The 25,203-nt window shown below is 43.4% G+C and overlaps 1 protein-coding gene across 1 annotated transcript; it reads left to right on the top strand.

The window, feature by feature from the left end:
* The first annotated feature begins 5,092 nt into the window (after positions 1–5,092).
* On the top strand, positions 5,093–23,401 carry LOC137027244 (HLA class II histocompatibility antigen, DP alpha 1 chain-like). The gene is made up of 5 exons (XM_067395203.1): positions 5,093–5,212; positions 9,225–9,470; positions 13,092–13,382; positions 17,590–17,640; positions 23,318–23,401. Exons 1-5 carry the CDS (start codon positions 5,128–5,130, stop codon positions 23,386–23,388), a joined length of 744 nt encoding a protein of 247 aa, XP_067251304.1. The 5' UTR covers positions 5,093–5,127; the 3' UTR covers positions 23,389–23,401.
* Positions 23,402–25,203: the final 1,802 nt, after the last annotated feature.

Here is a 25,203-nt window from a genome sequence, read left to right as displayed (position 1 = left end):
GAGTTTTTGTGTTTTTCGTTTTTGTTTTCTGGTGGAGCGTCTGGTAGCCGCTCCTTTGAGGAGGGGTAATGTCATGATCACTAGTGAGAGTGCCCTAGTCAGCCACTAGAGGGCACTCCATCCTGGACTCTTGTTTTTCACCCCTTGGACTACAATTCCCATACTCACTCTTGGACTCATTATTCCACTCATTGCACTCAGCTGTTTTGTGTTTGTTATCAGTGTCTGTCTATTTAGTCTCAGTTGTTTCTGTCCTTGGTTGTGGTTTGTTGTATTTTGTTACGTGCACTTTGTTTCTCTGGCTTTCTGTATTGGACTGTTTTTGTGGAGTTTAACCTTTGCCTGTGTTCTGGATCACATGCTTGGAGTTTCCTGTAATAAACATCGCTGCACTTGGATCTTACCATCTTGTTCTTGTGTGCACCGTGACAATTACCCTCGATTTCCCGTTTTATTTTGTCGAAAAACCATGGAAAAATCAAAGACACTTTAGTACTTTATGAGTTTTATTAGACAGGGAAGTAACTGTTTGGATACATTCATCGACAGAAAACTCATCATGTTATATCGCTTAACACATTAAGGGCCAGATTTACTAAACGGGGCAAATTAGCGTGAGAGCGCAATTCCACAGATGTGTAGGCAAGTGTGTGGCAAGTTTTGCACGTGTTCTGCTGACATGCAAATTAAAGAACACAGACACGGTCAGATTATTTACATAATGACTAATGCAATCTACCAAGGGCAGTGCAAATTAGAGTTGGGTCGCATATAAACAGAGCTGAATCAGGTGCGGGTCGACACAGGCGCAACTTAACATGTAATCTGACAAACACAACTGCGTGTCTTTAGTAAATTTAAGTAGTTTTTTAATGCCAAAAGAGGGTTTGCGCTGGCACAATCTGTTAGTAAATCTGGCCCTTTTTGTTTGAATCTTGTTTTCTTGATTTATTGCGAGTACCATGTTTTACCATGACTAATATCGATCTAGCTTACTGCAGTGTGCAACAAGTGTCTCATAGTAGCCGCTGAGCGAACGCACAGAATAGCACTATACCAACTTTCAACACCAAATGTATCTAATATGATAAACAGCGCTGCTTTACCCTACGTGCACATGACCGAAAGAAGCAGAAGCGGCGACTGTGGCATAATAAAATATCCGCTGCTGTCGTGCTGTGTGTCGCACTGGCGCTTGTCTCTCATTAGTAATCGCTCCAGTGGGCTCGTTCAGCTTCCACAGCATTTGGTCCTGCTCTGCTTCATACTAAAGTAACATTAATAATCTCTCCATAAACATGATTTCTGCCTGAGTCCTGTTCCGATTCTTTTCCACCGGCTGTAGACGTGAAGAAGACAATACATCCCATGATTCCGTGAAATCAAGGTGTCATCGAGCTTTGCCTTTGTTTTGAATTAGCGATCTTTAGAGGCGAAAATTTACATATTGTGGCTTTAACAGAACAAATATTCACATATCCCTGTGATCTCCCTGATGAAGGTTAGTTTTAAAGTAACCAACAGTGTAATGTTTGCGAATGACTCATAATTGTATCCTAATTTAGTTACTTGGTGTTTGGTAATGAAGGGCCTACTTTGCATCAGCAACACTGACTCATTCATAAGAAGACAACTCATGGCACCTGTATTCATAGCAACTAGTTTTTAACCAATTAATCATTTGATTGTTAATCATAAATATAGTCTGCTGCTCGGTATAATTGTTTTCAAGAACATTATGTAAATTGGTAAACTATTTAGCCTAGGCTACTAAAATGAACACCAAAACTTAACATGAACTGTTAAAAATTATAGCAATTCATGCTAAAAATTGATGGAAAGCTGGCAGCCTGCACGTTTCTTGACCACCTTCTTCCATATGGATCAATTTTCTGTTCTGATCACAACAAGTCTCAGCAAACTATAGAGCAGGCACCAGAGGTCGCAATTTTATGATGTCATCATGTAGACTTCTTACAAAGTATTTACAGTATTTTAAAAATAGAAAAATACAAAATACAAAGCCATTTTCATCAACCCTATCAAATACAAATTACAAAATACTATTTTGTATTTGAAATACGTATTTGAAATACATGTATCATAAATATTGCCCATGCCTGTATATATGTATAAGGAAAGTACACACCCTAAATTCACTTACATGATTCTGTCAAACTGCAGAGTATTTAATAGAGTTTTTTGCATATTTTATTCTATTCCAAGCTTAGTACGTTTGTTGGGGGAAAATGCTGTGCAATAAAATTTATTTATGTGAGGTAGGTTGCGATTTGTGATTTGGGGAGACAGTCCCATGGCACGAAATCAACCATTGACCAGTTTCATTTTTCCCCCTCCTTTCCAGTGGAACATTCCAGAGACTTTCTCTTAAACTTCAATAAATTCACTCATAAATTGCTTAGATATATACTTTGTATCATGTATGTTTTATATAGGCCTAACCCGAGTTCTTTCTGTGTGTAAAAAGTTATTGTAGCCAGATTCTTATGAACTTCTACCTCAATTATATGAATTAATCAACAGTAGTTTCCTTAGATATATCTTATATAGCATGTGTGTTTTTATACAACCTGTGGAGTTCTTTCTGTGTGTTAAACATTTATTACAGCTAAACTCTTATGAAAGTCTACCTCAATTATGTGAAGTATATGCTGTTATTGTCTGTTTGATGGATGAATGATTTCCAGAATTTTGATACAAAGTAGTAAGTGTCTTCTGAAAGCATTTATTACTAAAACTCTCAAAAGATTGGGAGCACAGGATCATGTGAACATTATGATAATTGCTTGAACAGGGTCGCGATCAGCCCCGACAAAACATTGCAAAACGTTTTTTAAAGCGTTGAACACCCTGTTCTGATGATGCAAGAGTTGCAACTATGGCAGCTGAGAAGGCCATTCTTTGTGTTCTTTTTGAAGAATTTTCTGAGCCTGATGAAATTGGTATAAATACGTGTTTTATACTGCAAAATACGCTAAATGTTACAGTCACTGCCCTTGCCATCCATCCAGAATAAAAGAGAACATTCCAATCGAGTGAAGGGATTTGTGGATACCGTGGTTCCTAATTATTGTGATTCAACATTTGCCTCACATTTCAGGATGAAAAGACAAACATTTCAGGTGAAGGATAATCCACCTCTTACCTCCGAGACTATGTTATGATCTATGACCTTATTATTTTTAAAGTAAGTATTAGGCTTATCATTATTGCTGATCACTGTTGTTGTGCTATGATATTGTAATATTTAACATTATAGGCCTATAATCAGAGGAGCAGAGAAAAGTTTATGAAAGTGTCACTCCACAATACAATAGCAAAATGTATAAATATGTATAGTATTTTTATGTTACATTAATCTAGCACTTCTTAAGAAAAGGATATGGACCAGAAGACATTGCAATTACTAAATTATATTTAGACAGACTTAAAGAAGTTTCAGATTTATACTTGTGCTCTTATTATTTCAGTTATTGCCTTTAATGTAAATAAATGTGCTAACAATATACTTGCTCTTGTGAATTTATTTTGATGTTAATTACATTTACTTACAAATTCCCACAGCAGCATGTGCATCAGTGTGTATACAAAAGTCATTGTGTATGAAATTTGTTATATAAATAAACTTGCAATGAAGCTAAAAATATAAAACTCTTACAACAAACATGTCTTCTAATATCTTCAATTGTTGCGTATACCGAGCTGCAGCGGGCACATTTGTAAACGACTTTACTTGGACCCATTGTGCGAGCTGTCTCTTTAATACTGCGTGGTTTATATATATGTTTCTGCTGATTGGGCTGACATTTTTGACAAACCCACCAAACAAGAGAAAACGCATCTCAAACCCTGTTGTACACCATTTCCAGGAAACATGTTGTTCCCACTATACTGCATAAATGCAAAAGAGAGTAACTGGCCATATGCCTAACAAAATACCAGGAGCTCTTCTGAAAACAACCAGCCAGGGGCGCTCGAGAGCACTTTGGAGGTGCAACGATTTTCCAGATGAGACGCCTTGGTGGCTACAATATGGAACATCCCTGGCAGAATGTGTTTTTAGTATCTGATTTTGCAGATAGTATGTTTTATAAACAATTACTGAATATAAAAATGCAACCAGCAACATTCTTCACATATATCAGATATTTTTCAACAGCAGTTTCTGACAGATGTTAAAAGACCCCAACCTTCCCAGAAAATATAGTCTGCTCTCCCTTTTCCTATAGAGGGAGTCAATGCTTTCAGACCAGTCAAGTCTATCATCATGCAACAGTCCCAGGTATTTATATATAGGTACTCATCTTAACACTGACCCCCTCATTGATATTGGTTGTGAGTGTGGTCCACCACCACCTCTTTGGTCTTGAAGGTGTTCAGATATAGATTAGCCAAGTCACAAATTCCTTCACTAAGCTCTTGTATTCCCCCTCCTGACCATTCCTAATACACACCTCAATTGCAGTATTATCTGAGAACTTTTGCAAGTGGCAGGACTCAGAGTTATATTTAAAGTCTGAAATGTAGGGTGAAAAAAAATACTGAGGTCTCCCTATGAGGTCCATTACCTAGTTCACCATTTTTTTTTGTACTAACATTTTAAAAACATGAACACTTTCATTAATCCAAATTTATGCCAGAGCAGCTTTACAAGCGATTTACTGTACACTAAAAATTTGTTTGGCTCGTGTTTCATTAATGAGGCCATTGTATTGTAGAATCAGTAGTGTTCTCTATTGTATTTCTTTTTTTGACATAGAAGATCCTCCGGGTATGCCATGCATACAAAAAATTGTCAATAGTGAACACTCACATACCTTGTATAGTACAGCCTTCATACTATTGTGCATATCGGAGTAAATTGTTACTGAAAGTTTTTTTTTTTAATGATTTATATTTCTAATCCAAAGTTCCTCAGATTTTTTTTTGTAGTTAAACAACATTTTGTTACTGCGGTTTTGTTAGATAAGATTATGAAAGAGGAAACTTCTGTTCCTCCTAGATACAGTGATGTCACTGTGTTAGTCAAACTCTGAGTGGATGATGCAAAAGCACTAACAGAGGAAAAAATACCTGCTTGTTTGACCTCAGTTAAACATTTCTCAGATGACTGTTCAACACTCATCTATCAAGATGGAGCTGTATATAATCATTTTCACCCTAACCATTGTTCTTTCAACTAGTGCTGAATGTAAGTTGAAGTTTTTAAATTGCTTAGGTACTATATTCATAAAAAATAGCAAATTTGTAAAATCATTTGTAACACCTATCGTTCATTGAAAACCTGTTTTTGTGCTTTTATTAGGGTCGAATGTTTCAATAAATGTTTCTGATACACAGCAATTGTTTAAATATTGTGTAAAGTAATCAGTAGACTTGTTTTTTTTTTTTTGTTTTTTTTTATTGCTTTGGTATTACCGACAAGTAAATTTTAAAACTCAGTACAAAATGTCTGAGAACTATGTAATGAGAACATTTGACTTAATCAGCAAAACCAACTTCACATCAATCCAAATTAATTCATAAGCAATGTAGTAATGTGTTTATATCACCTTTAGAGGTGCTAATAAGAAATTTTAACAGTAAATAAACAAACTGTAAAAAAAAAAAAAAAAAAAAATCCTGTAAAAGTTATGGTAAAAAAAAAAAAAATAAATAAAAAAATCTGCATTGCTAGAACTTTACCATAAAATATACTGTAGCAACATTTTTGGTTTTACAGGACAGAATTTAGTCTACTGTCTATTTTACAGTTTAAAACCATATAATATAAGGTTTATATTGTAATAAGTATGGCTCATTACTTTATTATACACACTGTAAAATAAATAAATAATTCTGTTAAATTTATGGTAAAAAAAAATATATATATATATATATATATATATATATATATATATAAATATATATATATATATATATATATATATATATATATAGCAGCTGTGGTTGCCAGAAATTTACCGTAAAAAATATGGTAGCAACATTTAAGGTTTTACAGATTTAACTTAAATGTACAGTATATATATAAAAAAACATATTTCATTAAGTGATATAATGTTAATTTACCAACCTATTGAAGTACTAATATCTGTTTTGTACATTTTTAATACACTGAAAACCACCAAACACAGTGGTGATGAGAGTCACATTATGAATCAAAATTCATCACAAGCAGCTTTTCCACATGCTGAGAAGGACAATACTAATATATAGAAATATATAGAAGGTGCACACAGTGTCATTCACACAAACACTAAACACCATCATGGTAACACACATGTAATTTTAAAAATGCAATAAACATTAATTTAACAACATTAGATGTAACATAATATTCTAATGTACATATAAGTACATATACACTATATTGCCAAAAGTTTTGGGACGCCTGCCTTTACGTGCACATGAACTTTAAGGACATCCCATTCTTAATCCGTAGGGTTTAATATGGAGTTGGCCCACCCTTTGCAGCTATAACAGCCTCAACTCTTGTGGGAAGGCTTTCCACAAGGTTTAGGAGTGTGTTTATGGGAATCTTTGACCATTTTTCTAGAAGTGCATTTGTGAGGTCAGGCACTGATGTTGGATGAGAAGGCCTGACTCACAGTCTCTGCTCTAATTCATCCGAAAGGTGTTCTATCAGGTTGAGGTCAGGACTCTGTACAGGCCAGTCATCACCAAACTGTTCCCACAAAGTTGGGAGAATGAAATTGTCCAAAATGTCTTGGTATACTGAAGCATTAAGAGTTCCTTTCACTGGAACTAAGAGGCCAAGCTCAACCCCTGAATAACAACCCCACACCATAGTTCTCCCTCCACCAAATTTTACACTTGGCACAATGCAGACAGGCAAGTACCGCTCTCTTGGCAACCACCAAACCCAGATTTTCCAGACAGAGAAGCGTGATTCATCACTCCAGAGAACACATCTCTACTGCTCTAGAGTCCAGTGGCAGTGTGCTTTACACCAGTGCATCCGACGTAAGATGTAAGGCTTGAATGCAGCTGCTCGGCCATGGAAACCCATTCCATATAGCTCTCTACGCACTGTTCTTGAGCTAATCTGAAGGCCACACAAAGTTTGGAGGGCTGTAGCTATTGACTGATGACAGTAGCTCAACAATAGCTATTGACTCGGAATTTAATGACTTCTGCGCACTGTGTGCCTCAGTATGCGTTGACCCCGCTCTGTGATTTTACGTGGCCTACCACTTCATGGCTGAGTTCCTAACAACTAAACTTTTATTTTTCAACTATTATCTGCACTGTACATGACACAGAGGCACATGCGGACTCACTCTGTGTATGCACATTTGTGTGTGAGACAGAGGGAGAGAAAGAAAGAGCATGCACACTATCTGCCACGTGACATAAGAACACAACACTTTTAATAGCATAACTGATGGTCTGCTTTAAAGTCTGCATTAAAACTGAAATTGTGATAGTCTTTTCTTCCCTAGTATTGCGGTCAAGTGGAACAGCTTCTCAAACAAGAACATTTTGGAGGGACTTGATTTAGTCCAGAAGAGAAGAGAAGAGAAGAGAAGAGAAGAGAAGAGAAGAGAAGAGAAGAGAAGAGAAGAGAAGAGAAGAGAGTGTGAGAGGGAGATATTTTGATTAGATTATGAGGGAGAAATAAATAAAAATAAAAAAAAGATGTGCACAGCTAAATCATTCCTAATAAATACTGCAATATTCCATAACAAAATAAGAATTTTCAGTTCATGATTACTTTAAATACAAAATAAAAATGTGTAATTAGTTACTTTAGTTATCGTTCACACAATAATGTAACAAGTTTTTCCATATTCGTGCATAGACGTACAGAGGAAACTGTCTTTACAATGAAAACCACTAGAAACAAGGAACAACAGAAGCCAGGCTATGTGTCAACGACAACCACAAACACAAAAGAAAACACAGGGCTATTTATGCATGAGGGCAATCAAGGAACTAAACGAGACACTGTCAAACCATTACCTGTCCAGCAGAGGGAGACAGGGAGCACAAGACCAAACTCTGGGCCTATACCATGAAGCCGGTTTAGGTGGACAGCTATGAAACTAGGTATGTTTCATTTTAGTTTGTGCCAACCCTGGGTTTTAGGTGTGAATTTGGCTTGGCTTTGAGCAGTGTTCATCACCATACTAACTTATGTTCTGCGGTTAACCTGCTCCAGGGCAGGGTATGTTCAGGGTATGTAAGAGACCTCAAACTGAAATTGGACTAATCAGCTGTAAGCAAAGTGACACATGCCTGACACAATCACTCCCACAGATTCTCTTGCTCTGTCAAGTCTCATGTTGACTGTTTAACAGTTCAGCCCAAGCCTCCGTTACTAATTCTAAAAAATCACTTTAGAACTAACAATGAACCCAGTGAGCAATTGATGTTGAAAAGACATCAAACTGACATCAAACAGTGATGTCAAAAACAGGTAAAATATTCTAATCAAACTGATGTCCTATTCTTGACCAAAATAACAACACAAAATGCTGAAAAGATGTTTAACAAACGTTTCTTTTTTATTTCCTATAATAACAACATTGGCTGACAATCATTCAAAAATAGTGAAAGTTAAAGACAAGTATGGTAACCCATACTTAGAATTTGTCCTCTGCATTTAAGCCATCCAAGGGCACACACATTAGAAGTAGTGAACACACAAGCCGCAAACCATGGACACACACGGAGCAGTGGGCAGCCATTTTGCTGTGGCGCCCAGGGATCGATTGGGGGTTAGGTGCCTTGCTCAAGGGCACCTCAGTCATTTCCTGCCGTTATTGAAAATCGAACCCGCAACCTTCAGGTTACCAGTCTGACTCTCTAACCCTTAGGGCACGACTGCTCACATCCTGTACATGTTTTAAACTTATATCTAAATAGGTTATAGTTTAAAAGAATCTTCCCCCGTCTTCCCCCTAAACCTTTCACCTAGCCTACATCCAAGTCATATGGATCTATGTTATATTTCAGGTGTTTGGTCAGTGTGACCCCCAAATGAACAATACCAGAGGGCTAACTTTTAAATAACATCCTGTTATTGTAGTATTTCAGCCTTGAAAGCTGCACAATATTTACATTGCAATATGGATATGGAAAATCTCTATCGATTGACATCAGCAATAAATAACTAAATTGTTAACCTCAAAAATTAAGCTTATTGTATTTATGTTTTATGATGCTCAATCTTTTTTCAGCTGAACATGAAGCTTTCGAATACGCTGCATGCTCTGATATAGAAGAAGAGTATTACATTGGATATGATGAAGAAGAGGTGGGGCATGTCGACTTTAAACAGAAGAGAGGAGTACCTACATTACCTGATTTTGTGGGAAATATAACATTTCCCGGAATTTATGCAATTGGTGCTGATGCAATAGTAGGATGCAAACGTGACTTGCCACGATTTATTGATACGTTCAAGAGTCTACCACTAGAAATAGGTAAGTCATGAGAATGTGCTATGAACTTTTAAATGTTTAAACTTTAGATGCTATTTCAAAAAAATTGTCCAAACCTCACTGTCACTATCACTAATTTGAAAACATCATGTTAGAAACAGCAATGATGGATTAAGTTGTTTCTAAGAAGTAACAGAAAGCAGAATGTGTTCTAATAAATCAGATATTTGACAAATTCAAATTCAATACAATAGTACTGAATACAGTAGAAGACAATAGTGTCATTATACAGTCAATTCGCTTGTCGCTTCAGTTCAGTTCAAAACTGGGTAAACTGTGTCAACTATATTAAAAATAGCTCTATAGAAAACAATAGTGCCATTACTCACTTTAAGTGAATTCAAAACAGATTCATTTCAGTTTATAACATTTAAACTCATGCAAAATGTGTACAAAAACAAGATAGTCTGTAAGTCTGTAATCTATACTTGGGCTACCAAGTCATATGGATCTATGTTGTTAATAGTCTTTATTTTGTCCAAATACCATTGCTTGGCATTGACACTGGCATTTAGTCCCAGTATAGGGATAAACTAAACATGGAGCAGTCCCTCGAGAGCCACACCTGTGGATTTTTACATTAAGCATGCTGCATTAACTTCCTGGACAGCTGTCTGTGCGTTTTATTATTATTATTATTATTATTATCCCATGCCTTGCACGGAGTGAATGCCAGAGCCCACCACAGATGGAGAGCTCAAGCTTACCAAGATGCACGAGTCAGCGCCAGAAGTAAAGAGGACTAAGCCAAGTAGCCAACTATCGGCCTGGGGCCCAAGCCCCACAAGAGTCAGAGCAGGTGTGTGATCTGGCAAGGAGGAAAGCCCCACCCACACTCCCACAACTGGCCTCTGTAGATATTTATGAGATATCTGCTGCCCTCCATAACTCCATTCCCTCGTCTCGGCCTTCCCTCCAGCTTCACCTCGGTCCTCATTCCCACTGGTTCCACTTCAGTCCTCTGGCACCCTGGCTCCATTAAAATTATAAAAAATATTAGAAGACTACAAAATATTTTTGACCTTTCAAACTGTATTTCTATTCATAAAAGAATCCTGAAAAAATGTATCAGAAAAAAACAACAACAAACAAATAAAAAGGAATATCACAGGAATAAATTACATTTTAAAGTATATTCAAAGAGAACATTTACTTTAAACTGTAATAATATTCTACAATAATCAAGAATAGTGTTGGTTCTGGCAGATCTCAAATCAACTGACCCATGTTTACCTATAGGAAAATGACATTAATCACAACATCCAAGTGTAGTCATTTTTACTTTGTCCATCCAAGGACGCGAAGTAAAATAGGGATTGGTACTCACGTCACCGCTGACGTTGTGATTTTTGGATCACACGTCTCTTAAGGTGTGGTTATGAGTACATCAGATGACCAATTCCCCCTTTTTCCCTAGTTCAGGGCACCAGTCAAGGTCTTTTACCTTGGCAGTATGAGAACACTCCCAACAGGGGCTTTCATTCATTTAGAATTAATGTAAAGTGGTCAGCTGATTTATCTGAAAGATTGGTGATATTGCTAACTTGTAGAACCTCTTCTGTATTATCAGCACAAGGAAGACACAAGTGTAATAAAATAAATGTTATTAACAAAAAGATAAACAAGAATAACTAACACAACTACTAAATGAATACCATGAATGATGAAGGAATAAAGTGCATAAGATACATAGAATACAAGTGATTAAGTTGGGTGTGGCTATGGAAGAGTTACGTTATCTTATGGAAAGATAAACTGTTTCTCTGAAAATAATAAGGTGGAGAACCTTATTATGCACCAAACAAATAAACAAGAGATTATTTGTTATTGACTAACATCAGCTATATTGAATCTAATAGGAATTAGGAAACTATATACTGATAATATACAACAATACCAAGGTCTCTGGAAAGAGGTTTGGTTAAGTGATATTTACGTTCCACTTGGTTGAGTCCGATGACGGTGACGTCTTCCACTGGTTGTGCTGGGTGACAATGCAGTGGGGAGAGGAGCCAGAATCTGTTTCAACAGTCTTGAACACGAAGCTCTGTGGGATGCTGATCTCCTGGAGCACCAAAGGGTCCTAAAATCTGGAACACGCAGATGAGGCCCTGGTGTAGGTGCAGAAGGTCCTTAACAATCTGGAACACGCAGACGAAGGTACCTTGGAGTGAAGGTTTGCTCTCCTGAGCTTAACCTTGTTGCAGATGTCATCACTGTCTCACTGGACGGAAAATCTGGACGTAGTGTTTGTTGATGTCTCTTTCCTCACAAGCTGGAGGCTTAGAATGTGGTCATCTCTGTTGTTGCCTCACAAGCTGTAGACTCAGGTCGTAGGACCTTTTGTTGTCTCTCCGGATGAACCAGAGGCTCAGAACGGTGTTGTATCTGTTAATGTCTATCCCTGTGCAGGACAGACTCAGAACGGTGTCTGTTAATGTCTATCCTCGTGCAGGACAGACTCAGAACCGTGTATCTGTTGTGTCTCAGCTTCGCAAGCCAGGACTCAGAACAATATCTGTTATGTCTCACCCAATGGGAGACTCAGAACAAGGAGTGTCTGTTGAAAGGGTACCTTTATCCCTTTCCGATGAGGAGGAGATTGCATTTTGGCACTTCTCCATTCGAGTGCTGTGATTGGCTGCTGGCATCAGAGGGGACACACAGAGTGTGACCCACCCTTCTTTCTCCTGTGGAACTCATTTGCATAAAGCACAAAGTTGGAAGTCTTTACAGTGTCTTTAAAGTTTACCAATGCATTTCTCACTTTCCAAACCACCACCAGAATACCTTTGGCAATATTCTAAACAAATAGAGACTAAACATGATGGAAAAAGATTGAACTGTCATTCACTTGTACATTAACAGCTGAATTTGTATCAGATGTTGCACTACAAATAGCTGTCAATGAGAATACTTATTTCTGTGAATAAGTATGAAATGGATGTGTAGTTTGCATCAGTTCTAAGGTTTTCAAACATAGTTTTGAATGGATTTGGATGGATCTTTGTGATCTCTCTTTGTTTCACCCATTGCTGCTAAGGTCCCGAGGAATTTTTATGGTGGGTCTGTGGCCAACCTTAGGAAGTAGTCTCTAGATGGGTGAAGGGCCAATGAGGACCAATGAGAAGTCCTGTCCTTGTCAGGCTTGGTACAAGAGGTCTTCTTCTTGCCCTCTAAGAGAGGTCTGTATGTTGTCCTTACATCTTTATCTGATGGCGTTGGACAGTTTGTTTGTGTTAGGCCACCAAGATACAATCAATATGTAGCAAACCTTTGTCCGCTGTTACGACAGAGAGGGGCCCGGCCATAAACTGGGCCCTAGAATGTGCTGTTCACTACACAAGCCATTCGGTATTATCAGCCACATCTTTTCATGTTTCAGTGTTGCACAGGAGCTAACTGAACATCAAATTTCTGCGGAAAATCACTATCTCACTCAATGCTATTGGGGATATCCACATGAGGGACACGTTCCCCATGCTAAATTTGCATCAGAAATTCACAAACTTGTGCCTCAAAAGTTTATATAATGCATAATAAGATATATTTGCTTACTTGACTGAACTAAAAAAATTAACAAATAATGTTATCTGTGTTTAGATCTAGATGCACCCCAGACTTCAATCTATCCAAAGGATGATGTGCAGCTGGGTGTTCAGAACACCCTTATCTGTCATGTGACCGGCTTCTATCCTCCATCTGTCAACATCTCATGGACTAAGAATAATGTTAATGTGACAGAGGGCATGAGTTTAAGTCAGTACCGTCCAAGGACAGACAATAGCTTCAACATCTTTTCCACTCTCAAGTTTACACCTGCTGAAGGAGACATTTACAGCTGCACGGTGAACCACAAAGCCCTCCAAGGGCAACCTCAGACCAAAATATGGGGTGAGTTTGATTTTCAAATAGAATGAAAATTAAACAGTGCTACGGTGGCCGAGAGAGCTCAACGCGCTGCAACTGAAGAAAACACATGCAAATAGAAAAAAACACCAGCAAATAAAGATAACATCTTCACAGTTTGACAACACATTTGCTGCAAAGGTTCACAACACATGCAAATACAGAAACGCGATGGAAAGTTCACAACACATGCAAATACAGACATGCGCTGCAAAAGTTCACAACACAACCAAAATCAGAAATGTGCTGCAAAAGTCCACAACACAACCAAATACAGAAATGTGCTGCAAAAGTTCACAACACAACCAAATACAGAAACGCGTTGTAAATACTCACAACACATGCAAATACAAAAAAAGCGGTGTAAAAGTTCACAACAATATTGTTATGGTATGCTGGTGTAGAGAAGAGGCAGATACGGATTTCCACAATTACACGTAGTATTTAATACATAGAAGGCAAGGAGAACCAAACATACACGTTATACAACATTCAAGACGGACGAGGAGTGAAGGGAGTGAGTGCAATATAAAGGGAGTGCTAACAATAGAGTCCAGGTGCAGGTGATGAGTGTTGATGAGGAGCTGACGAGGGAAGTGAGTGCAGGTGTGGAAACAGGAGGATACTGGGAAATGGAGTCCAGGGGAACAAGGGATCTGTAACAGTACCTCCCCCTCCCGGTAGGCGCGTCCTCGCGCCGTAGATGTAACAACCGGGAGGGGGGCGGGCGCCCTGGAGACCTCATGCCGGTGCAGGGGGAGGAGTAGACTGGAGTGGAGGTCTCCAGGGCAGGTTCAAAAGCCATGGCGGGTCAGGGACTGAAGGCAACCATGGCGGGTCAGGGGCTGAAGGCAGCCATGGCGGGTCAGGGGCTGAAGGCAGCCATGGCGGGTCAGGGGCTGAAGGCAGCCATGGCGGGTCAGGTGCAGCGGGCAGCCATGGCGGGTCAGGTGCAGCGGGCAGCCATGCAGCGGGCAGACATGGCGGGTCAGGTGCAGCGGGCAGACATGGCGGGTCAGGTGCAGCAGGCCGCCATGGCGGGTCAGGGACCGAAGGCTTCATGCCGTTGTGCCCAGGCGGCGCTGAAGGACCGGCGGGAGATGGCGGAACCAGCGGCTCCGCCGACCGAAGCGCAGCCGGGGCTCCAGAAGGCCGCAGTTGAACACAGACGACAGACAACAAAGTGAACACTAGGGGGAGTGAGGAAGCCAACTGGAAGCGAGGGACGGAGGGACGGAGCGGAGACGGAGGAGTGCAGTCCAGAGGGGAAGGCAGGCTGACGAGGGACCAAGGTGTGAACGGGGGCAGGATGGAGACTTGTGAGGCTGGAGGACTGATGGGCAACGGTGGAGCAGAGGGAGGTTGGAGCCAGGGTGTAGGTAATCGCCCAGAGGTCCGAGGTGGAGATCTGGGCGAGGGGGCTTGAGGTGGAGGTTCAGTACAAACACAAATGGATGGAGGTGGGAGAGGGAGGCAGGGAGGGTAAACAGTCTTAGGGCTGTATGTTGTTTCAACCACAAAGTTCATAATAGGGGCTGGCTCGGCGGCGGCTGGAGCGGCTGGCTCGGCGGCGGCTGAGACTGGAGCTGAGGTCTCGGCGGCGGCTGAGACTGGAGATGCTGCTTGCTCGGCGGCTGAGACTGGAGATGCTGCTTGCTCGGCGGCTGAGACTGGAGGCGCTGCTTGCTCGGCGGCTGAGACTGGAGGCGCTGCTTGCTCGGCGGCTGAGACTGGAGGCGCTGCTTGCTCGGCGGCTGAGACTGGAGGCGCTGCTTGCTCGGCGGCTGAGACTGGAGGCGCTGCTTGCTCGGCGGCTGAGACTGGAGGCGCTGCTTGCTCGGCGGCTGAGACTGGAGGCGCTGCTTGCTCGGCGGCTGAGACTGGAGGCGCTGCTTGCTCGGCGGCTGAGACTGGAGGCGCTGCTTGCTCGGAGGCGGAGACTGGAGGCGCTGCTTGCTCGGAGGCGGAGACTGGCGCTGCTTGCTCGGAGGCGGAGACTGGCGCTGCTTGCTCGGAGGCGGAGACTGGCGCTGCTTGCTCGGAGGCGGAGACTGGCGCTGCTTGCTCGGAGGCGGAGACTGGCGCTGCTTGCTCGGAGGCGGAGACTGGCGCTGCTTGCTCGGAGGCGGAGACTGGAGAACTTGGCTCGACGGAGACTGGAGAACTTTGCTCGGAGGAGACTGGAGAACTTGGCTCGGAGGAGACTGGAGAACTTGGCTCGGAGGAGACTGGAGAACTTGGCTCGGAGGAGACTGGAGAACTTGGCTCGGAGGAGACTGGAGAACTTGGCTCGGAGGAGACTGGAGAACTTGGCTCGGAGGAGACTGGAGAACTTGGCTCGGAGGAGACTGGAGAACTTGGCTCGGAGGAGACTGGAGAACTTGGCTCGGCGGAGACTGGTGAGGGCCAGTTCATCCCCTCAAATACAATTAGAATCCCCACAGGCACTGGAGCTGGCTCTGTGGGGACTGGAGCGGGCTCTGGAGATACTGGAGCGAGCTCTGGAGATACTGGAGCGGGCTCTGGAGATACTGAAGCGGGCTCTGGAGACACTGGAGCGGGCTCTGGAGACACTGGAGCGGGCTCTGGAGACACTGGAGCGGGCTCTGGAGACACTGGAGCGGGCTCTGGAGACACTGGAGCGGGCTCTGGAGACACTGGAGCGGGCTCTGGAGACACTGGAGCGGGCTCTGGAGGCACTGGAGCCGCTTTCTTCCTCCTCCTCCGCTTACTGGGCCCAGTAGAGGAATGTGGGTCCAGCATGGGGCAGGCAGGGAGTTTGCTGGAGGGGTATGCGGAGGAAGACGGAGGTTGACTGACTGGCCCGGCCAACCGTGTTTCTGGATGGACTGGACGACAACACTCATCCTGAACCTCATCTACAAAGAATTTGGAGCCATTTAACCACAAAATTAAATTGATAGTTTCACTTAAGGAGAAACAAAAAACAGGTTCATCAAAACGGATAGTGTCATCATCCAATCCATCCAAAAACAGGGAGATCAAAACTGCTTCAGGCCAGTCAGACAAATAAGCGATCTCAACGAACTCCTCCACATACCTCTCCAGCGAACGACCTACCTGCAGGAGCCCGATAAGGCGATCGCTGGCTGTCAGGGTGAGAGGTGTTGGAGGAGCTGGATCCAGGGAGCTGGGGAAAGTCTCCATTTTTTTTTTCTTGTGAAAATCCAACTTCTTTGGTCCGTCTTTCTGTTATGGTATGCTGGTGTAGAGAAGAGGCAGATACGGATTTCCACAATTACACGTAGTATTTAATACATAGAAGGCAAGGAGAACCAAACATACACGTTATACAACATTCAAGACGGACGAGGAGTGAAGGGAGTGAGTGCAATATAAAGGGAGTGCTAACAATAGAGTCCAGGTGCAGGTGATGAGTGTTGATGAGGAGCTGACGAGGGAAGTGAGTGCAGGTGTGGAAACAGGAGGATACTGGGAAATGGAGTCCAGGGGAACAAGGGATCTGTAACAAATATACACATGCTACAAATACTCACAACACAAGTAAATACAGAAACACGCTGCAAATAGCACATACCAGGCCCGGCGATCTCAAGCCCCCCTCTGCAATGATCTGAATGATGATGATGATGAGGCTACTTTTAGAATTAAATTAATATATTAATTTGCGCTGTAATAATTTATAGAGCATCACACATAAACGATACACTGTAATAAGATTAGCTAACTCCTCATTTAAAAACAACAACATGTTTAACACCTACACCTTTTCTCATTTTTTTTTTTTTTTTACTATGTATGGGCCACAAGAGAAATATTAAGAATACATTAAGGTTAAATAGTGTTATCAGAACATGTTAAAGTAGAGTTCTCATCACTGAGTTTATAGTTTCTCTTTCTGCAGTGAATAACTGACTGGGATTTGAGACATAAAATCAAATAAATTATTTAAAAAAGATTATTTATTATTAATAATTTACTAATAATATTTTTTACACAAAATAATAGCACATTTTTGTATTTGCATGTGTTGTGAACTTTTGCAGCGCATGTGTTGTCAAACTAATGAAGATGTTTTCTTTATTTGCTGGTGTTTTTTCTATTTGCATCTGTTTTCTTCATTTGAGCTCTCTCGGCCACCATACAGTACAACCTTTTTTTTTCTGCTACAAAAAATAACCTGTTTTTATCCTATGTATGTATTTTTCAGATGTTGATGTTGCCCTCCCAAGTGTTGGTCCAGCTGTGTTCTGTGGAGTAGGTGTGTCAGGCAATAACACGGATTCAGTTGCAGGTAACAGAAAAGTTTATTTCTGCTCTCACTGAGCGCAAGGGGAAAAAGAAAAACAAACAAAAGAGAGAGAATGTCCAAAACAAGGTCCTAGCGTCGCTTGTGACGCAGCGTGGAAGTCACTCTGCCCAGAGCGTTGACAGTGACGCAGCGTCGAAATCTCACCAATTCTCCAGGAGAGAGCGTTGAGATTGCTGAGAGGGGCTGGAGCGATACATCCAAGTCTCAACTGACATAAAGATAGTCAGGGCAGGGAGAAGAACAAAAATGTCTGGCAGAATGAGAAACAACTGAACAAAACAAAATAAATAAAACAAAGCAGTACTTGGAGTCTAAATACACGATACAGCAAGACTAGACAAACAAGAGAAGGTCAAGAGCGAAGCGTTGGCTCAAACATACAACAACGGTCTGACAAAAGACTGAGCACAAGAGGATCTAATATAGGGGAAAGCTAATGAGGGATAAGTGGCAACAGGTGTGACAGAGAACACAATAGAAGATAAGGTAACGAGTGGGAGGGGAAAAACGCCACACTGACAGCAGAGCACATGGAGAGCTGTCAAAACAACAGATCAGCATGAAGACAACAGGGCACGCAGACACAGGACAAAAACAACAAAACTGGGCAAATCAGACCGAAGTCATGACAGTACCCCCCCCCCCCAGGAGCGCCACCAGGCGCAACCGGGAGGGGCTCACCTCGTCGCCGACGGAAGTCCTCAATCAGAGTCTGGTCCAGAATGTCCCGAGCCGGAATCCAACTCCTCTCATCAGGGCCATAGCCCTCCCAGTCCACCAGATACTGGAAACCCCGACCACGGCGTCTAACGTCCAAAAGCTTTCTCACAGTATAAACTGGGGAGCCATCCACTAGACGAGGGAGGGGGGGTTTAGGGGAAGAAACAACAGGATTAAGAGTAGACCTAAACACAGGCTTGACCCTGGACACATGAAAAATAGGGTGAACCCGACCAAGAGTGTGAGGAAGCTTGAGCTGTACTGCCACCGGACTCAGGACCTTGGTGATGCGATATGGCCCAACGAACCTGGGTGCCAGCTTCCGAGAAGGCACCCGGAGAGGCAGGTCCTTGGTGGATAGCCATACTTTCTGACCGCAAACATACTGGGGAGCCGGAGTCCGGTGACGGTCAGCCGCCTTCTTGGTCCGTCTGGAAGCCCGGGCCAAGGCCTCCTCAGCCCTTCTCCAGGTGCGTCGACACCGACGGACAAAGGCCAAGGCAGACGGGACCGCGGCTTCGGGTTCCTGTGCAGGAAAAAGGGGAGGTTGATAACCCACAGAACATTGAAAAGGAGACATACCCGTAGACGCCACCGGAAGGGAGTTGTGGGAATATTCGACCCACGGTAGCTGCTGACTCCAGGAGCTCGGACTATGTGATGCTAGGCAGCGGAGAGCTCGCTCGAGATCCTGGTTGGCTCGCTCAGCCTGCCCGTTGGTCTGAGGGTGAAAACCTGAAGACAAACTCGTTGAGGCCCCGATCTGTCTACAGAATTCTTTCCAAAACCGGGAGACAAATTGTGGTCCTCTGTCGGAGACCACATCAACCGGAAGACCATGGATCCGGAAGACATGGTCCACCACCACCTGCGCTGTCTCCTTGGCGGAAGGGAGTTTAGGTAAGGGAATAAAATGGGCCGCCTTGGAGAAACGGTCCACCACCGTCAGAATCACGGTGTTACCTCTCGACGGGGGAAGACCAGTGACGAAATCAAGGGCCAGGTGTGACCATGGACGAGAGGGAATGGGTAAAGGCTGTAACAGACCAACAGGAGACTGGTTAGACGTCTTATTTTGAGCGCACACTGAGCAAGCCAACACGAACTGCCTGACATCTTGGGCCATGGATGGCCACCAAAATCGCTGACGGATGGCAGCCAGCGACCTCCGAACCCCAGGATGACAGGCTACTCTGGACTCATGCCCCCACCGAAGGACCTCAGGGCGCAGCGCAGCCGGCACAAACAATCGACCCCCTGGACACCCCCTTGGAACTTCCTCCCTCCGCACGGCCTCCCCCACCCGCCGCTCGACATCCCAGGAAAGGGACCCCACCACCATCTCCCTCGAGAGAATGGCTTTAGGGGCCGCCTCCTCCCCAGGATCCTCGAACAAACGAGAAAGGGCATCAGGCTTGACATTTTTGGAGCCTGGCCGATACGAGAGGGAGAAGTTAAACCGGCCAAAGAAGAGTGCCCAGCGGGCCTGGCGAGCATTCAACCTCTTGGCCGAACGGACGTACTCCAAATTCTTGTGGTCCGTCCAGACCAAGAAGGGCTGCGCTGCTCCCTCCAACCAGTGGCGCCACTCCCCCAGAGCCAGCCTGACTGCCAGCAGCTCCCTGTTACCTATGTCATAATTTCGCTCGGCAGGGCTCAAACGGTGAGAAAAGAAGGCACAAGGGTGCACCTTCCCATCTCTGGGGAACCGCTGGGACAGGACCGCGCCTACCCCGACATCGGAGGCATCCACCTCAACAATGAATTGCCGTTCAGGATCTGGAAGACAAAGAACAGGAGCAGAAATGAAACGGGACTTAAGATCATCAAAGGCCTCCTGAGCCTGGGCATTCCATCTGAACGGTACCTTAGGTGAGGTGAGTGCTGTTAAGGGTGCAGCAACCAGGCTAAAGTTCCGGATGAATCGCCTATAGAAGTTGGCGAACCCCAAGAACCGCTGCAGCGCCTTCCGAGAGTCAGGGGTTGGCCACTCAGCCACGGCCCTTACCTTAGCAGGATCGGCTTTGATCCCCTCCGTTGAGATTATATGCCCCAAGAACGAAACAGACTTAGCATGGAACACGCACTTCTCCGCCTTGACGTAAAGCTGGTTCTCCAGCAGCCGTTGGAGCACCTGACGGACATGTTGAGTGTGTACCTGCAAGGAGGGAGAGAAGATGAGAATATCATCAAGGTACACAAAGACAAATCTGTTCACCATGTCTCTCAACACGTCGTTCACCAGGGCCTGGAAGACAGCTGGGGCGTTGGTGAGCCCAAAGGGTAGAACCCGGTATTCAAAGTGTCCCGTTGGGGTGTTAAATGCTGTCTTCCACTCATCCCCCTCGCGTATGCGGACTAAATGGTAGGCATTGCGGAGGTCTAGCTTGGTAAAGACCCTGGCTCCCTGCAGCAATTCAAAGGCTGATGACATCAGAGGCAGAGGATACCTGTTCTTTATGGTGATGTCATTAAGACCCCGGTAGTCAATGCAGGGTCGCAGGGAGCCATCCTTCTTCTTAACGAAGAAGAACCCAGCCCCAGCGGGTGAGGAAGAGGAACGGATGAGGCCGGCATTTAAGGATTCCTGAATATACTTGTCCATGGCCTCTCTCTCAGGACCAGATAGGGAATACAGACGACCCTTGGGCGGAGAAGTGCCTGGGAGGAGATCGATGGCACAGTCATACGGTCGATGAGGAGGTAAGGATGTGGCCCGGGACCTACTGAAGACCCGACAAAGATCACGGTACTCCTCCGGGACTCCGGTGAGATCGACCTCCTCAACCTGAAAAACAGAAGACACAGAGACAGGAGACAAGGCAGCACCCAAACATGACGCAAGACAAGACTGGCTCCAAGAGAACACAGAATTACCAGACCAATCCACGTGAGGGTTGTGCTGCACCAGCCACGGGTGTCCAAGAACAACGGGAGCGCCCGGGGAATTTAGGAGGTACAGCTCGATCACCTCACGGTGATTGCCAGAAACAATAAGACTTATGGAAGGTGTGGTGTGGGTAATGGAAGAAATGAGGAGACCATTGAGGGAGCGGACAGAGATAGGAGAGGAAAGTGGAATGGCAGGAATACCCCACAACGCCGCAACAGAGACATCCAGGAAGTTGCCTTCGGCGCCCGAGTCGATCAGAGCAGAACAGGAATGGACAGTGTCTTCATACTGAACAGAGACCTTTAACAGTGTATGTGAGATGGGGGAGTCATGACAAGGAGTAGTGCCCACCAGGATCCCCCGGGTTACTGATGGGCTCCGGCTTTTAAAGGACACCGGATAGCTCGATGGCCTGGCTTCCCACAGTAGAGGCACAGGCCTCGAGTCAAACGATCCTGCTTCTCCTTAGGGGTGAGTCGAAGACGCCCCACTTGCATAGGCTCAGGGTCCACTGAAGGAGACGAGGAACAGGAAGCAGCACCGGAGACACCCTCCTCCACCATCCAGGAAGATTGAGTTGTCCACCGCTGGCGTCGACGTTGAAGACGCCCCTCCACACGAAGCGCCAGCTCCACAAGGGTGTCGAAATCATGAGGCAGGTCGTGAGTGACGATCTCATCCAGGATGTCATCATTCAACCCCTCCCGAAACCTTGCACGTAAAGCCGCCTCGTTCCAGTCACAGGCGGCCGCAAGAGTTCTGAACTGGATTGAGTAGTCGGTAACAGAATGTCTGCCCTGACTCAACCGTGCCAACTGGGAGGCTGCCTCATCGCCCTGAGCAGAGCGGTCAAATAGCTTTATCATCTCAGCTCGGAAGTCCTTGAATGTTGCACAAAATGAAGCTCGAGCATCCCACACAGCCGTTGCCCAGTCACGGGCCCTTCCTTTCAAGAGGGTGATAACAAATGCTACCTGGGACTCCTCTGTAACATAACGGCGAGGCTGGAGTGCGAAGACAAGAGAGCACTGGGACAAGAAGGCCCGGCAGGAGTTGGGATCCCCGTCATAGGGTGGCGGATTGTTGGCATGGGGTTCAGGCTCAGCATGAGATGGAGCATGGCTAAAAGTAGCAACTGACCTGCTGGCCAAAGCTTCCCGCTGGAGTTCATGTATCTGTTGATTGAGATCCGCTACTTGAGCTGTCAGGCACTCAACCTCCCTTGAAGTGGCAGTTAACTGACTGGAATGCTGTCCCAGAAGAATTCCCTGTTGACTTACTGCAGTTCGGACTTGGTCTGCACCTGCTGAATCCATCTTTGGTCAGACCGTTCTGTCAGGCAATAACACGGATTCAGTTGCAGGTAACAGAAAAGTTTATTTCTGCTCTCACTGAGCGCAAGGGGAAAAAGAAAACAAACAAAAGAGAGAGAATGTCCAAAACAAGGTCCTAGCGTCGCTTGTGACGCAGCGTGGAAGTCACTCTGCCCAGAGCGTTGACAGTGACGCAGCGTCGAAATCTCACCAATTCTCCAGGAGAGAGCGTTGAGATTGCTGAGAGGGGCTGGAGCGATACATCCAAGTCTCAACTGACATAAAGATAGTCAGGGCAGGGAGAAGAACAAAAATGTCTGGCAGAATGAGAAACAACTGAACAAAACAAAATAAATAAAACAAAGCAGTACTTGGAGTCTAAATACACGATACAGCAAGACTAGACAAACAAGAGAAGGTCAAGAGCGAAGCGTTGGCTCAAACATACAACAACGGTCTGACAAAAGACTGAGCACAAGAGGATCTAATATAGGGGAAAGCTAATGAGGGATAAGTGGCAACAGGTGTGACAGAGAACACAATAGAAGATAAGGTAACGAGTGGGAGGGGAAAAACGCCACACTGACAGCAGAGCACATGGAGAGCTGTCAAAACAACAGATCAGCATGAAGACAACAGGGCACGCAGACACAGGACAAAAACAACAAAACTGGGCAAATCAGACCGAAGTCATGACAAGGTGTGACTCTTGGACTTTTGGGAGTAGCTGTAGGAACGTTTTTCCTCATTAAAGGACACAACTGTAACTGACTATGAAGAAATATGGAAGCAAACTTTGAAAATATCTATTAATTTTTCTATTACTGAGCAATGTGACAAAAATGCTAAGATTAACATAAGTGTCATTCTCCTTGACAGGTTGACCATATTTTAGTTTTCAAAAAAGAGGACGGGGGAGGGGGGGTTGTTTGGGGGGGCTAAATACTTGACAGATGCATTCACAACAAATGTTATTGAACTTTAATATGTTAAGTAATACATTTTTTTTACATTCAACGTGTGGCCCTTAACAATAGAATAGGCTAATAACAAACAAATCGTTAAAACGTTTTTTGCTTTGTTTTTTTTGCGCAAATTTGGAATATCTTATAAAACATTTGCAAATAAAGCAGTGTTTCCATCCAGTGAGTCAAAGAGAACAAAACTGTCACTTCCTGACAAACTGACGATAAATATCAATAAAAAAAAAATGGAAGTTGCTGCAGTAGAAGCCAAAGTATATAATCATTTTCATATATAATATGAAATTTATATGATAAATGATATATTATCCATCATACCATCGTGTTTTCTTGCATTCAGATTCCTGGTGTTTGTGAATGCAATCGTGTGAGATGCTTCTGGTAGGGATATCAAACCACTTTCACTACAGACTTTGCTCAGGCATTACAAAATGACCAAGCATTTCAGATGCTGTGCAACAAGATCGGTTTGCAAAGTCACATTTTTTGATGCGCATCAAGGAATTTATTCTGTAAAAGTGTTTCCATTGTACTTAATGCGCAAGTTTCGCATAATGTCGCATAATACATTTATTTGACTTAGCTGAGCGCGTAAGTTTTTTTTATTATGTGCATTTTTAGATTGTATGCGCATCATGGTCTTCTTGGGGTCCATCCATCATTTTTTGTATGCGATATCCCAAAATGCTTATAAAATAGAAGGATGGTAACATAGCAGGGGCTTCTGTGTACACAATAAAACTTTAAACATATGTCTTGCAAAGACTTTTATGCCTACTTGATTGGTAATCAAGGACTGTTGGGAAAGATTCATAAGATTAATAAGAAGTAATCTAAACTCTTATCACAAAGTCATAGTCAATCTCATTGTGACCTTATGTAGTTTTTTTTTGACAATCTGCCTTATTAGCATAGACACAGCCCTGAGTGAGAAGCACAGAGTTCGTCATTTCTGTATCCTCACTTTAGCAGCTGGAGTTGTACAATGCCTGCACCAAAGAGGCATTACCATAGACTCACAGAGGACATCATGGCTGAATTAATTTTCGAAGGAAATGTCCTGAAGAAAGTTGCTAGTATTATACGTTTGCGCTAATCATTTTTGACTACTTCACAAACAAGGGGCTTTTCAAAGCAGAATTTTCAAAAAGTTTGATTCTAAAAGATGGGTCAATACACTTTGTGTGCAAACTTCAGATCCAGACTATCACATGTCATATATTGTGAGTCCTTCCAAATTGCCTTTCTGGAAGAGCTTGTTGGCACCCTGTATGGCAAATGTGCTAAAACTACAATTGTCTCTGCCTGTTTTCATTAATGCTGCCTGTCATTATAATCATGTGCTATCGGGATTATCTTAAATACAAGTTTCCTAGGTAAAAATTGCACATGAACGCCCTTTGAAGTCTCCCTTGAATGCAACAAGCTCATAATTTTCTGATAGCACGTGAAGGCACCAGGAGACCAGAGCTATGTTGTTATTTTTATCCTGCCATGCTCACCATCAGCATAATTCATAAATATGTATTTATTATGCACAGTACAGTCAGATGACAGATGACTGAACATGTAAGGCTAAAGAACACCGCTACTTACAATTTGT

Source organism: Chanodichthys erythropterus, chromosome 9, assembly GCF_024489055.1.
Source record: "Chanodichthys erythropterus isolate Z2021 chromosome 9, ASM2448905v1, whole genome shotgun sequence".
In the NCBI taxonomy this organism is placed as follows: domain Eukaryota; kingdom Metazoa; phylum Chordata; class Actinopteri; order Cypriniformes; family Xenocyprididae; genus Chanodichthys; species Chanodichthys erythropterus.
Note: the sequence above shows the minus strand (reverse complement) of the source record. Positions and strands in the feature narration are given on the sequence as shown.